Raw genomic sequence first — 14,362 nt, 5'->3', positions numbered from 1 at the left:
AAAGTTTTTTATATATATTTATCCAACATTTGTGAAGAAGCAGGTTTTTACATTACACAGTGATATTTGTTGGCTTTTTTTATGTAGCTCAGATTTATTTATATTGGACAGAGAGTAGCAATGTTAAAGCCTTGCCACAGAATCTCAATTGAATTTAGGTTTGTACTTTGACTAGGCCATTCTATCATATGAGTATTCTTTGATCTAAGCCAGAGGTGACAAACTCATTTTTGTTTTGGGCCAAATCATAAGTGCTCTTAAAGGGCTGCTTGTGCCAGAATGTATTGATAAAACCTGTTCACAAACTTAAAATATCAATAAATTCTTAAAATTAAGTAATATTGAACATCTTTTCAGTCCTYCTAGGATTTTGTGATTCTAATTGTGATTTTTTTTTTTGCAATAAAAATCAATGTTTGTGGTACTAATCTCAGGAAATATTTGTGCTTATTTATGACAGTAAACGCAGCTTTTTATTACTCACTGAATATATCATGGACTATAATCTGACATCATTTAAGGCTAAGGCAGCTGTTTGACAGTTTTTCAGAAAAATTTAATAAACTCCCAAAAAATTTGAGTTTATTTATTATGAATTTCCACAATAATTCCCAAGAAACTGGAGGGACTGATTGATAGAATTTGGCAGTAAGCCCATAAAAGCTACATTGATTTGATTTAGAATATATTTGAATATATAGACTAACGCCTTCAAGTTTAACAAAATTTACCTCAGCTTTTCATCATATTTTCAAATATACCATTACAGACATTTTTGCCTTCAATTTCACATAATTTTAGCCTTAAATAGCTAGATTTTTAATTTAATTTACTAAATTTGTTTTAGAACAGTGTAATAATTTTGTGTTTCCAATGTGGACTGCAACATGTTTATTGTGCAGAACAATATTGTGTCACAATGGCCCACACCATAAATACTAACATGTTTCCCACACATTATGTTTGTCACATCTTCAAAGAGAAATATTTTTGTCAAAATATAACTAAAGCTCTTTGATCCAATTTAGGTGCAACCACACTTTTCTCCCCTTATTCTTTGGCCTAAACCTGCACTTTTATTTAAAAAAAAAAAAAAAAAAAACAAGCAAAAAAAAAACCCCCACTAATGTTTTGATTGCATCTTAATAAGCATCATATTCTCGTTCTTTCTTAAAAAGGTACATTTTTCACAGACATACTTCAAACCACCATTAACATCATCAACAGATGAATAATAGTACATAAATAACGTCAATTAATCAGTGAATTCTTTGTTGTTATTGTCACGTTTACATAGGGACAACRAAATTAAAAAGATGYAGTCGACTGAGTGTGACGCATAAAAGTTAAAAAGTTAACGAAAAGTTAAAACGACGTGAATAAATAGCAAAAACAACAAAACAACAAAAATCAAAGTAACATAAACTAATARCCACCAACTGTACAATTACTATCGGTGTCACTACAAGGTCTTGCAGGTACAGGTACCTTAAAAACACACACACACAGATAAAACAAACAAAAAACACTACTGTCCTGCCGTTTGTTGATGACGTCACATTCCCGGAAACACGCCCCTCGCCGGTGYTCTAAAGCCGCTCGCGCCCCTTATGGGCGTGTGCGCGGCGCGCGTTCACGACACACACCAGGAAATATGGCGGCGCTCATGACTCTCAGTCAGGTAACAACGTCAAACAAGATAAAGAAAGTCTTACATTTTTAATGTCCGTGGTTATCAAATAACAGTGACGTTTTTTATGTGTGCTATTTTCACGTCACGACGCCATAAGCGTATTAAGTATGTCTCAGTTAAACCGAATTAGCGAGTTTTCGTTATCCACTGAGTAAACATAGTTAGCTAGGTAGAGTTGTGATGGGTTAATTGCACGTTTCGGTGAAAATTAAACGTACCTAGATAAAAATTAAAGCTGTTTTCTTGTAGAAATGTGTTCTTAATTAATTACGTGTTAAATGTTTTGCTTATTTAGCACCAAGCTACATTCTGAGTTAACTTTACTAGTGCGTGTTGACAGTTGACATTTTTACCTGTCATTCTTTTCGATCTTTTACAGTTATCAAATGGAAACGCAGCATATGAAAATTATTACAGACAGGTAAGAGTTTTTGTCACCGGCATTTTCTCGTTCAACTCGTCATGGCTCCTAAATGTTATAAATAATCTAATATTTAACTGTTTTGATTTTTGTGCAGCTTGATCCAGCAAACACAGGCAAAATATCAGCAGGCGATGCAGCTCAGTTTCTTAAAAAGTCCGGGTTATCAGACAGTACACTTGGAAAAGTGGGTCTTGAACTGATTGACATGTTGACTCTAAATTGTATTCAGTAAATCCCTTCTAATAATCTTTTTTTATTATTATTTTGACTTTTTCAGATATGGGATTTGGCAGATTCTGATAGAAAAGGCTATTTGGATAAGAGGGTATCTCAGTCATTCTTTCCATAGAGCTACTTTGTTGGTTGGATGCTGATGTATGCAGAAAGAACCAAATTTGTTCTGCTTTGTTCCTCTTTTGTAGGGTTTCTTCATTGCGATGAGACTAGTGGCATCAGCACAGGGTGGAAATGACATCAGCCTTAACAACCTCAACCAAAATGTAGCTGTGCCAAAATTTGTGAGTGTTCAAATTACTATATCTATAGCTGCTGTTGATATGATGGGATTAAAATACCTCTGCGATCTTTTGGGAAAACAATTAGTGGGTTTTATTGTCTCAAAAAGGTAATTRGGCACGATACGAGATTGTCACGGTRTGATGACGACTTTTTCAGGAGWTGAAATTTATATATATTTTTAATCATATAATTGCTTTTATTATAACAGATAAACTTATTAGTAAAAGTATAATAATGGTGTTCATATTCTTTAACTACTCCTGTGTTGTATGTTTTTACTTTTCTGCATTATATAGAGTATTTCCAGCTGAGGTTTAAAGCAGAGCTTCTTTGATAAAARCGATTGGCGGTTTGTCAATGATTCATATTGACTTTGTGACAGGAAGTATTTCAATGCAGCTTTTTTTTTCGTAAGAAAGGGAAAAATGTAATATCCGGTGTAAAGAAGAGTTTTCACTTTAAGTGTATGCTCCATGCAACTGGAGAAAACTCTGATTATTCATTTTATGGCAGAGAAGGTCTCATAAAAGGACTGTAGGAACTTTGACTAAAATATCTAACAGTTTATAAAGATATTCTTTTTTTTTACTTTAAGAACTTTCATACCAGTAACTTCCCAAAAATAAAAATAAAGTTCTTCCGGTTTTTCCCCTCCTGTCCACATGGATATTACTGCATCCTCATATTGTCTCGTCTTTTCCAGAGAGACACTGACAGCCCGTTAGTAACTGCATCATCAACAACATCTGACTGGGCAATTAGGGTGAGCCAAAACACGTTTACAAGACTTCCCTCAAGAAGAATAAATGGACAAGCTTGTCAATTTAATGTTTTCATTCTCTCCTAGCCTGATGAAAAAGGGAAGTTCGAGGCGATTTTTGAAAGTCTGTCCCCTGTGAAAGGTCTCCTCTCTGGTGACAAGGTCCGACCTGTTTTGATAAACTCCAAGCTACCTCTGGATGTGTTGGGAAAGGTAATGTAAACTCACTATGGAAGGCTGTGCTGTTGTTTAACTTTTCAAAGGAATCAGATCTTGATAATTATTCTTTGACTATAGATTTGGGACCTTAGTGACGTGGACAAAGATGGACATTTGGACAAAGAGGAATTCATAGTGGTATGCGTAGATCCTTTTCATTTTTTACAGTTCCCTAAAGAGAAATGTAACATACATGACGATTATCATGTTCCAGGCTCTGCATCTCGTTTATCGCACCATGGAGAAGGAGCCTGTCCCAAGCAGCCTGCCTCCTTCTCTTATCCCACCTTCCAAAAGAAAAAAATCTGCGCCTGCTCTTCCCGGCGCCGTGGCCGTTTTGCCCGCTATATCGGGCCTCGGATCCGGCCCGGGCGCTCTGCGGAGCTCTCCTTCTCTGAGGAGCGCCACTCCTCCTGTGGGGAGCGCTGCGTCTTCTCTGGGTGGCGTTTCGCCCCTCAGCCCCAGCGCTGTCATCTTGTCTCCAAAACACTCCTTTAAATCCAGCTCAGCATCCACTCCAGCGGTACGTCGACATAAAACTGCTCTTTTCTTTCTCAATCATTGTTAGAGCTACAGGTGGACTTGAAGTTTTATCACAATATTTTGTGGTAGTATCGTGATAACAATAATAACTATTTATCACTACTTTATTAGGCAATTATCTGTCTGTGACTGCATGGCACAGCAATTATASCACCACAAAAATAAATACTATTGTTTTTAAAATCTTCCTATTTATATTACACTACTTTAGGATGACAGTTGCATAATGAAGTGTKATATGTATCACTAAACTGAACAGAGTAATTGCATTTAATGATATTTTTACATTTGTTGACACTTATTGATASTCGCACTGAACAAACAGTGGAAAAAATAGTAAAGGTAACAATCCTGTTTTTTAAACATTAATTGGGSTTTACTGTGACAATGATCAATCAAAATCTTATAAAAATGTATCACTGTAAATGATAAACGATACGATAAATGCCCACCCAGAGTTGGTGCATCAGACAGAGTTTGACTGTTTCGTATTAAATCTGATATATATCCTTTGTATATAATTATAAGGAAAACTTTATATTGAATCTTTATAAAGAATAGCTGAAGTGTTAAGTCATGAATGACATGCTCTTCAATGTAATTTTTCTTCTTAAATTTGGAGATATTTGAAAATATTCATCATATGTTTTATTTTTGGAAAATAAAAGATGCTCTGCTTGCTGCATTGATTAGTTCTAATCAGTTTTTTTAAAAAGAAAAAAAGATCCACATTAAATACGTGTTGCAGTTTCTGYGCTTTGGCTTTTSGAGTGACTAGTATTTCATGTATTAACTTCACTGTTACCAACAGTAGGACTTGTTTTACCACATTGTTGAGCGCATTGTATGTGGGACAGTTTGTTTCTCCTGCAGGGATTTTTTTTCACCCGTGACTTTCTGAGAAACAGGTTCCCTTGAAAGGGAAGTAAGTGGCATTATCAGAATAGTTGGGACTTGCTTGCTTTAATGTAAATGTAGATTTATCTGCAGATTTTGTAGATTCGTCTCAAACGAAATGTTGTTGAAGGCAACGTTGCCATTGTAACTCTAAGAGRTACCATGAATAGTTTATAATTCTTTCAGTGTAGATGCAGCAGACATTAAACTTTAAAATGTACACTTGGACAAGATACACTTTAACTAGATTGACATTAAAGTAGCAAAAGGCTTTAAACGTAATTGACTGGACAGCTTTTTCTACTGTCACGTCAAACCATGTTCATTTTTGAAGCTTTAATGCAACAGAATGTGAAAAATCTCAAGGGTTAGAAAACTTTTACAGGGCGCTGTAAGTCTGCGGATGCTCTGGGGATTAAATGCACCACAAACATAAATACTATTTTTTTTAAAACCTTCCTATTTATATTACACTGCACTTTGTTTTTTGTTGTCTTTCGCTCCCTCCAGGCTGCAGTGAACTGGGTGGTACCGGTGGCTGACAGAGAAAAATATAGGGAGCTTTTTAAGAAAACGGACACTGATGGGGACGGCTTCATCACCGGCACTGATATCATTGAGATCTTCATGCAGTCCAACCTCTCTCAGACCATGCTGGCACAGATCTGGTGAGATTTGGTCAATGCAAATGGTYTTTCAGACGTTTATAGCGGCTTGAAAAGCAAACCACACTCTGAAATTCTTTTAAAATGTGCATGAAATATGTTATTAGATGTATTAAGGYAACATAATACCCAGAAATCGGCATTTAAAGAGTTTTAATTTGACCTTAAACAACTTTGTAAACACATCAACATTATTATTGGTGCTTCTAGTAAAGATGTGAAAAGCCTTAAAATAAAATAAACTTTGATTGTTGAAGACTAACACCACACTGATGAAGTTGAGAAAAATCCAACCTGTTGATTTATTTTTATCTATTTAGTAAAATTCAGCAAAATAAATGAGACCATGTGGCTAAGAAAATGGTCCTCGGTATAGAGATGTGCCGATCAGGTTTTTTCCTGCCGATACAGATTCCGATCACCCATGAGGGCCGATCACCGATACCGATCACATAATTATTATTTTTTTAATCATAAACACTACCGGTTACATTATGTGGAAAAAGGAGCCATGAATTCACCTTAATTTAGACAAAAATTTGTTTTTAATAACTTTTTCCAAGAAAAAAACAGGCATTGTGCAAATTGTACTGCTATCDGTAATACTATCTTTAACAGWCTGAWAACATATGAAGGCTCTGAAGAGGCTAAATAATGCAAAGAGTCAAAATAAAACYTCTCAACATTGCCAAAAAATTCAAGTRTAAAACTTAACATTCAAAGGCAAATACAGGATCCATTACAATAAACRATCCTGAGTTATTGAATGAAAACTTCCTGATAGCATGGCGGTTAGCTGATTACTACTAGTTCTGAGTGGCTGTCTCTGAGTGAGCAGAGTAATTATGCAGAAAAGGGAGGAGATCGATTATTTTTTCAGAGATTATCTGTCTCATGTTAGGACAGCGAAAGTTTTAATATGTAAAATGTATTTTTTTTTTAGGTTAGATGCTGCAGCTTTAAACAGAGGTTTGGTGTGAGAGTCACTACCAGGTGGAGCAGAAGCGGCGCTCCGTCTGTGAAATATTACTACCTGTAGCGCGTAGCAGCGGTTCAACAATGAGAGCAGAACCAGCGTCTTACATCGCAGCTCGAAGACTTAAATAATTTTTGCAGGTTATTTGTTTAGCTTTCTGACCGTCATGCTAATCCGGGTGAGTGTTTGTAGCTGTGCGCTGCTTTACCTGCTGTCTGATCCTCCATATGTCTTTTTAACTGCAGTGAGCCTCGATGTAGCCAAACTCCGTCAAGTATGGCATTGTTTTTATGTCGTATGAGATTCGTCGTATTGATGCATTTTGACGTGCTTCACCCCACATGCTTCAATTTTCCGCCGCAACACGCAAACTTCCCCATTCACTCAGTGCGTTATAGTTCCACATCGCTTAGGATTTGTGGCTGCGCGTTTGCGCAGTGTGAAGGAAAGAGGAGACCAGCTGCACAGGCAGGCAGCGAAATGAGATGCAGGTGATCGATATCGGCAACAAGAGCCAATGATCGCCGATCATCGATCATGCACTTTTTTACGAAAATCGGCCGATTAKGATCGGTGACCGATCGATCGGCACACCTCTAGCCCTCGGTATTCTGTAATTTTAAAATGTTTCATTTGTTTATTTCATCATTGTCAACAAATTTGCTACTGATTAATTAAAGATAATTATTTCTAAATTCGATCAAATTACAAGCTGAATTTTACTGCTTTAATTTTGTAAGGATTTCAAAATTAAAGGATTTTCAGTATAAAATAAGTCTATTTTTATAACAAGTATTTTATACTGATAACTATAAGCAGTGTTTAAACATTACTTGTTTGTTTCTTAATATATTTGCAGATACATTTAATTTTCATGGTCCTGTTGGAGTTTAACTCTTGCTCTCTAAATTTCTTGTGAAAGTTTAAAATAAAACATTTGTTCTGCAGGAAAACTGTTCAGTTAAATCAACATTTTGATACAGAGGACATAACGAGCGACAGCAGCTTTTGTTGAGGCTCAAGTCTTTTACCTCATAACCTTATGCTTAATTTWACTGCCAGAACTTTTCTTCATGATCTCTGTTACCTTCTGAATATGTTGAATCTTTCCCCGTTGTACAATTTAGGAATTTTAAACCGTCTTAACCAGCGAGCGATGCTGGTATTAATTMTCAGAAGCTGCCGTGTTTTTCTCTTTTAAAAGGAAAAACTATCTTGTTTTCTACAGGGGACTCGCTGACACAAAGCAGACAGGCAAACTGACCCYGGAGCAGTTTGCTCTGGCCATGCATTTCATCCAGCAGAAGGTGACAAAAGGCATCGACCCTCCCTCTACTCTCACTGCAGACATGATCCCCCCGTCAGAGAGGACGGCAGCGTCAGSGTTGGGCCTCGTGAGTCCCGACTCCATCTTCAGCTCTTCTTTAAGTCACTCTGCATCTTTTCCGTTTAGGCTAGCTAAAGTATTCATCAGTTGTTGGTTTAAGTTTTGATCAGGCCCATYTGTTGGACTTTTCTTTGGGGTRTAAATGTTGTCAAATATGCTTTTTACTCTTCTACAAATCTGCTTTAAAAATCAAATTAATTCCTTTAAATATCCGTTTCTCTACTGCAACGGCATCTTGCATATTCTATTCTTTTAACTTCTCTTGAACTTTTCAGATTTTGTCCCAAAACAACCACAAACATCAATATATTTCGTAGGGTTTGTTCGTGATAGACAAACGCAAATTGATGCATAATTGTGAAGGGAAAAGAAAGTTATGCATGCTTTGCTAAATTTAAACAATGACGATATACCTTAGCTTAGATGCCTTCTAATTGATAAAGAGTCCAGATTTGTGGAGTTTAATCCCAGTTTCTCAAAGGTTTTAGAGAACAACCAGTTTCATGAAGACCAAGGAGCAGCAGAAAGGTCAGGGGTCACTTTGTGGAGAAGTTTAAAGCAGGATTATGGTAGAAAATAGGATTACGGGACAGCATTAACCAGAAGAGCTGCACACTTCCACCTCTCAGGTGAGARAATCTGTAAACAGGACAGATTAGTTGTATCTGTCACAATCAATCAAGTTTATTTGAATAGCATATTTCAGCAACAACACTGAAATATATTGCTGTTCAAAGTGCTTCACATTTTGAAAACATAAAAACATCATAAATGCATCACATAGTCARCAGTTGYAAACCTRTAACAAAAATTACATTTGATTTTAATCTTAAGATTTTGAAGATGAATGGAGCTAAAAACACGACAATCCTTAAACATAAACTGCTAAAGATTTGAGACTCTGGCGACAGTTCAGCTTCCAGCAGCATGTAAAAAACGAACAAAACATGCAGCCAGAACTAAAGAGGAAGGAAGTTTAGAGTTTGTGTTAGAATGGCCCAGTCAAAGTCCAGAACTGAAAATAAGCAGCACAGAWCAAAATTGCTCATCCGACGTTAAATCCAAGTGATGGAAAGCTGGATAAAAGTGTCAGTCTCTAGACTAACAGATCTACAAGATAAGAGACCTGTCACCATAACAAATTATTGCTGGACAATAAATTGTCCCAGTAATTATTGCAAAAAACAATCATATTGTTTTTGAGACAAAAACCCCCCCAATATAACACGGAAAAAGTTTAGAAAATCCAACATGTTAATTTATGCCTCAAACACCAAGAAGCTTTTTGTGAATTTAGTAAGAGGAGGATRTAGAAATAAAACACAACCACCAAAAACAAGTAAATAAAATAGAAATAAAACAAAATGTATTTTGATGTCTCTGTAAACAAAATCTTAACAAGAATGGAAATTATTGAGCTCATTTTATTTATCATGCCATTAATTAACTCGTCTGTTATTGCAACAAGCTTAAAATGTAGACGCATGCCACACTTTCTAGATTTTATTTGAGCATCCATCGTTTTCTTTCCCCTACATAATTATGCACATTTTTGTTTTGGTTTATTACATAAAAACTCAAAACACATCGAAGTTTGTGGTTGAAACATGGCGGACTGTACTTTTAATTTAAGTAATTTTAAATGCTGAGCTCTTCCTTGCTGCCCTGCAGGCCTTCAGTGCCGACAGTCTGATAATGCTTGTACCTTTGAGTCCTTTTCTATCCTGTCTGTCAGAGCTTTATGGGGATTCTTCCTTCTGTGAGAGCAGACCTGGTTTCCACAGCTAGTATGCGCAGAGTGAGTATTTCAGCACAACGCCACTAGGTGGTGCTGTTGCTCTTTCACACATGTGAGAAAAGGAGCATCCAGCTGTGCTTTCAGAGTCGGGCCACCTGCTAGACCAGATGGTTTCTTTAGTTCAAGTCTTTCTTTGTAGTACGTTTCGTTTTGAGTGTGTGTGTTTGTTTTTAACATAGATGTTTAACCTTTTCACAGTTTTCACAGAAGAAATGATCATATCGTTGTAAAAGCAAAGAATATATTTAGATTTTTTGTGTGTGTGTGTGTGTTTGGGGGCTACGTTGTTGTTGCTTTGCAGCAAGAAGGTCTTGGGATTGAATCCCAGCCTGGGCTCTTTCTGCTTCCTCCCACAGATCAAAAACATGACTGTAGTCGGTCTATAAATTTGTGTGTCGATGGCATCAACTGGAAAATATCTTTGAACCAAAATTACTGCTTATCAATGAGATCTGCTTTAAAACTCACTTTTCTACGCTTGTTGTAAAGATGCTATTTGAGAGAAGACGTTTCCCTCTCCTTTGGGTGCTTGTAAATGAAAAGTTTTAGGAAAACCTCTCAATTTTCAGTCTGGGTTCTTTGAGTTTTCTGGTAAATTATAAACTGAAGAGTGTAAGTTGTGTTTCACAGTACAGCGTGCAGAACGATGTGTTAGAGGGCTAAAGCTGGAAACGTCGGCATCTTTTATACTGTGTTTTTGGGGAATTGTAGTTAGAGGTTTCACAGAAGTAAGTTAGATTCAACACTTTCAAATGACAAACTCCACTTTTGATGAAACTGTGTGACGCTGTTGGAGCTCTGGTGGAGCCAGCAGTGCATTGTCGGAGGAGGCTAATGGCTACAAACAAGCATCTGATGCACTGCACTTTGGAAAACCATCTCAAACATTAGTTTTTATTTTTCAAAATTGCCAGATTTATTTTCCTGATTCCAATTTGCTTAATTTTGAAGCCAATAGAAACTGTCAGGATGTGCAGGAAGAGTAGCTAATCTCACACTCCAGGCCGGGATTCAAACTTTTCTTTTTGCTGCAGCGCTGCACCACTATGCAGCCCTCTGTTCCAGAACAGCGTGATGTGAAATTTTGTTATGTTTTAAAACCTTGAAGCATACAATCAGCCCATGAAATCCTCTGCATGCATTTCTCTCCATTCATGTATTGTCTGCCTCTCACGCTCCCTCCAAGCTGAGAGAGAGCTTTCTGTTTCCTTCCTGTGACTTTTGTTTTCTTAGAAATACCAGCGGGGAGCTTTTCTCTCCACCTTTATTCTGCTCACGTCCCTTGTTTTACTTTGTGCCCCACTTTTCATCCTCCATCATGTGTGTCAGAATCACTCCTTCATGTCTTTAATTACATCTGTGTCATCCAGTACGCGTCCCCCCTCCTGGTGTTGTCCAGCTTGTCATCTTTTCTTTCTTTTTTTTTTGTCCCCCCCTCCTTCTCTTAAACGTCTGTCTCTGTCTCTCCCCTCAGGACAGCACCAGCTCCGTTGGGTCAGTTGAGCTCACAGGCAACAAAGAGCTGGATGACCTCAGCCAGGAAATAGCTCAGCTGCAGAGGTGAGCGCCTGCACCCCGAGTAGCAGCGGGATCGCTTTGATTCCCGTCCTCTGAAGGAAAAACGAGAGAAAATTGAAGTTAAGAAATGCTGAAGATCAGATCTTTTTCACTTTAATGCCACCAGTTTTGCTGAAGAAATGAAACAAAGATTATGTTTTCAGCTTCTTTAAATCACTTTATAAAACATAATTAATGGTTAAAAGTAGTTCCTGTTCACACTGAATGCCATCAATCACTGCTTTTTTCAAGGTTTGTTAACACAAATTTTTCAACACACTTACAGATGTTAATCTCCTGCCTCTTTTCTTTTTTCTTTGTCATTGATAGAGAGAAGTTTTTCCTGGARCAAGAGATTATGCAAACAGAGGAAACCATAAGACAGAAAAACAGTGACGTTCAGGTAAGGTGAAGCTAAAATGTTTACAGGTTCGTCTCAGTAAATTAGAAGATTTTAATTTAACGKTCCTATGCTTTAAAATATTGCATTATGGCAAAGGTGTGTTTAACCGTCAGTCACCATGGAAACAATGCCCCACCGCCATGTAGCCTAGCATGTATGGAGAAAAACTGGTTAGCAACTCGTGTCCTGTGCGTTTTTAATGCTGCCYCGATTTAAGGGGAGACGCCCTTTATGACATAAATCATGTAGTGTAAATTCAGGTAAAGTCGGTAATTTGATCAAAACGTCAGGAGGGAGGAGGTTTGGGGTCGGTTTCTACGCTAGCTGTTTCAAACTTCAGTAAATTCCGCAATCCATGAGCCCCAACCAGGTGTGATACGTTCAAAGACAAATCAGCTCAACTCGAACAAGAAKAAATCATGAATAAACTGACAAAAACAACTTAAGAAAATAACTTCAGGTGCTCAGTTCAATACTCCCGATCCTCATTTCCGACGTCCGTCATGGCGCTGCGAATGATAAAGTGACGTAGTTGCAAAGGATCAGTAATGTTTTTGATTAAAAGTCCGTCAGTAAGGATGGTGGTTCATAGCCGACATCTGTGTGTTTTGGTGAAACTCAGGACATTCAGCTCGACTTGGACAGGGAGAGCAGCAGCCTGCACAGCCTGACGTCCCAGAAGCAGGACGCTCAGGGACGCCTGGATGAGATGGACCAGCAGCGCGCCAAGCTGGAGGGAATGCTCAACGAACTGAAGCAGAAATGCCAGGAGGAGTCTCAGCAGGTCAGAGACGGGACTTTTTAAAACATGCCTTAAACATGCTATTAATGTTTTTCACTTATGAACAGAACAAACAAAAATGCAAAAATGAACTATGAAGTGTAAACGTGACATAACACCTGTCACATGAATGTTTATGACCATTGTCATGAAGTCATTAGGTAAATAATGACACTTTTAATACAAAGGTGACACTTTTAATACAACTTTTAGTGCAGCTTTGCGTTAAAAGTATTATTTACCTAAAAACACTTCATGACAACAGTYGTAAACATTTATGAAGAGTCATTCATGTTTACGTCAGTGTTATGCACATCCCTTCAAATAAAGTGTTACTCATTATCTGGTCGGTAAAAGGTAATTTACATTAATTTCAGTGTATTGTACATATTACAGTGACAATATGTTTACAGTTTAGTCTATACTTGTTAAGGCATGTCCTCTATTAGTCYAAACCATGTCCCAGGGGTTTCCCTCTCCTGTCCTTTTTGTCCTTTGTCCCCCAGTTTATGCAGCATGGATTGATAAGATGAAATCTCCACCATTGCATCTGTCCATTCTTTCATCTTGGGAGAAATRGGATTGATTTCCCATGTTTCAAAATCATCCAGGAGGCTGTAATCAGTCCAACCTTAATGTGCAATCTGTGAAAATCCCTACCCGCTACTCCCTTCCTGTATTTAGTCCCAAATCTTTTTGCCACAACAATTTCATATTTGTAGATTCATCATTGCTTGAAAGTTTAGTCAGTTTGTCAAATCTTGATTCTRTGATTTGTTCTTGCAATGAATTTAGATAATCCAGGATGGCGTTCTCAAAGTTGTTAGTTTTAATTAAAGACTGTAATCTGTAAACGTACAAGAAGACAAAGTAAAARTAAATGTATTAACTTTATTTTTGTGTTTTGTGTTCGCTCTGCAGATTTCTTCTTTGCAAAGTCAGATCCGCTCTCAGGAGACCAACGTCCGCAGCCAGGAGGACGARCTGAGCCGCACCAAGGCGGACCTGAGCCGGCTGCAGGAGGAGGAGGCCCAGCTGGAGCAGAGGCTGGTGACCGGCCGCGTTCAGCTGGACAGCATCGTGAAGTCGCTGCAAACCACGCAGGACGAGATCAACCAGGTCAGGAAAATGGCTGAAGACAATTAAAGTTAGAGATCAGGTTGAGGTTTGAGGATTTTAATGCATTTTCTTAAAGTACCACACTCTCTGAATGCATTTGGTGCTCAGTGTAGAAATGTTACAGCTCAGTGGTTACGGTTATTTCCCTTATCTGTTTAACCACTAACCAAGGCTTCAGTTTTAGTTTGCAGATCTCATACATTCCTCTTTCCAGACTCAGAAGTTGTAGTTCTGCAAACACAAGTCCCTAAATGCAAACTCTCACTTCAAATATGCATGTTTTCAATTTTATGTGGAAGTAGCAACCCAATACATGAGAATTTATTTTGCAGATAAGAGTAAAAATTAGAAACTTAATAACACCAGTAAGGCAGATTTATTTTCTGAATTGAAATGTTTTGTTTRTAGGCTCGCAGTAAGCTGTCACTGATCCAGGACACRCAGAAGGAACTGACCCAAACTATTGAGCAGTACAACAGCGCTCTGAGCGAGATCAACAGGGGGAACTTCAGCAACCTGCCCGATCTGAGCGAAGGTTTCACTGAGAGGGAGAACGGAGGATTCAGGAGTTCGGTGAGGAACCGAGAAATAAATTAGATTATTTCTCCCAGCTCCGCCCAT

The 14,362-nt window shown here is 37.7% G+C and overlaps 1 protein-coding gene across 1 annotated transcript in view; it reads left to right on the top strand.

The window, feature by feature from the left end:
* Positions 1 to 1,602: 1,602 nt before the first annotated feature.
* The window catches only part of eps15l1b (epidermal growth factor receptor pathway substrate 15-like 1b), a 31,659-nt gene continuing 18,899 nt past the window's right edge, over positions 1,603 to 14,362 (top strand). Inside the window, exons 1-17 of the mRNA XM_008434563.1 lie at positions 1,603 to 1,681; positions 2,073 to 2,114; positions 2,212 to 2,301; positions 2,395 to 2,442; positions 2,540 to 2,635; positions 3,340 to 3,399; positions 3,484 to 3,609; positions 3,694 to 3,753; positions 3,830 to 4,138; positions 5,566 to 5,723; positions 7,925 to 8,090; positions 9,819 to 9,881; positions 11,356 to 11,441; positions 11,769 to 11,841; positions 12,464 to 12,625; positions 13,544 to 13,741; positions 14,150 to 14,314. Coding sequence (XP_008432785.1) covers positions 1,655 to 1,681; positions 2,073 to 2,114; positions 2,212 to 2,301; positions 2,395 to 2,442; positions 2,540 to 2,635; positions 3,340 to 3,399; positions 3,484 to 3,609; positions 3,694 to 3,753; positions 3,830 to 4,138; positions 5,566 to 5,723; positions 7,925 to 8,090; positions 9,819 to 9,881; positions 11,356 to 11,441; positions 11,769 to 11,841; positions 12,464 to 12,625; positions 13,544 to 13,741; positions 14,150 to 14,314 — 1,929 coding nt within the window. The 5' untranslated portion in view covers positions 1,603 to 1,654. The remainder of the gene's footprint in view (positions 1,682 to 2,072; positions 2,115 to 2,211; positions 2,302 to 2,394; positions 2,443 to 2,539; positions 2,636 to 3,339; positions 3,400 to 3,483; positions 3,610 to 3,693; positions 3,754 to 3,829; positions 4,139 to 5,565; positions 5,724 to 7,924; positions 8,091 to 9,818; positions 9,882 to 11,355; positions 11,442 to 11,768; positions 11,842 to 12,463; positions 12,626 to 13,543; positions 13,742 to 14,149; positions 14,315 to 14,362) is intronic.

The sequence above is a fragment of the Poecilia reticulata genome, linkage group LG17 (assembly GCF_000633615.1).
Source record: "Poecilia reticulata strain Guanapo linkage group LG17, Guppy_female_1.0+MT, whole genome shotgun sequence".
NCBI lineage: Eukaryota > Metazoa > Chordata > Actinopteri > Cyprinodontiformes > Poeciliidae > Poecilia > Poecilia reticulata.
This window is presented reverse-complemented; position numbering and strand designations above follow the sequence as displayed.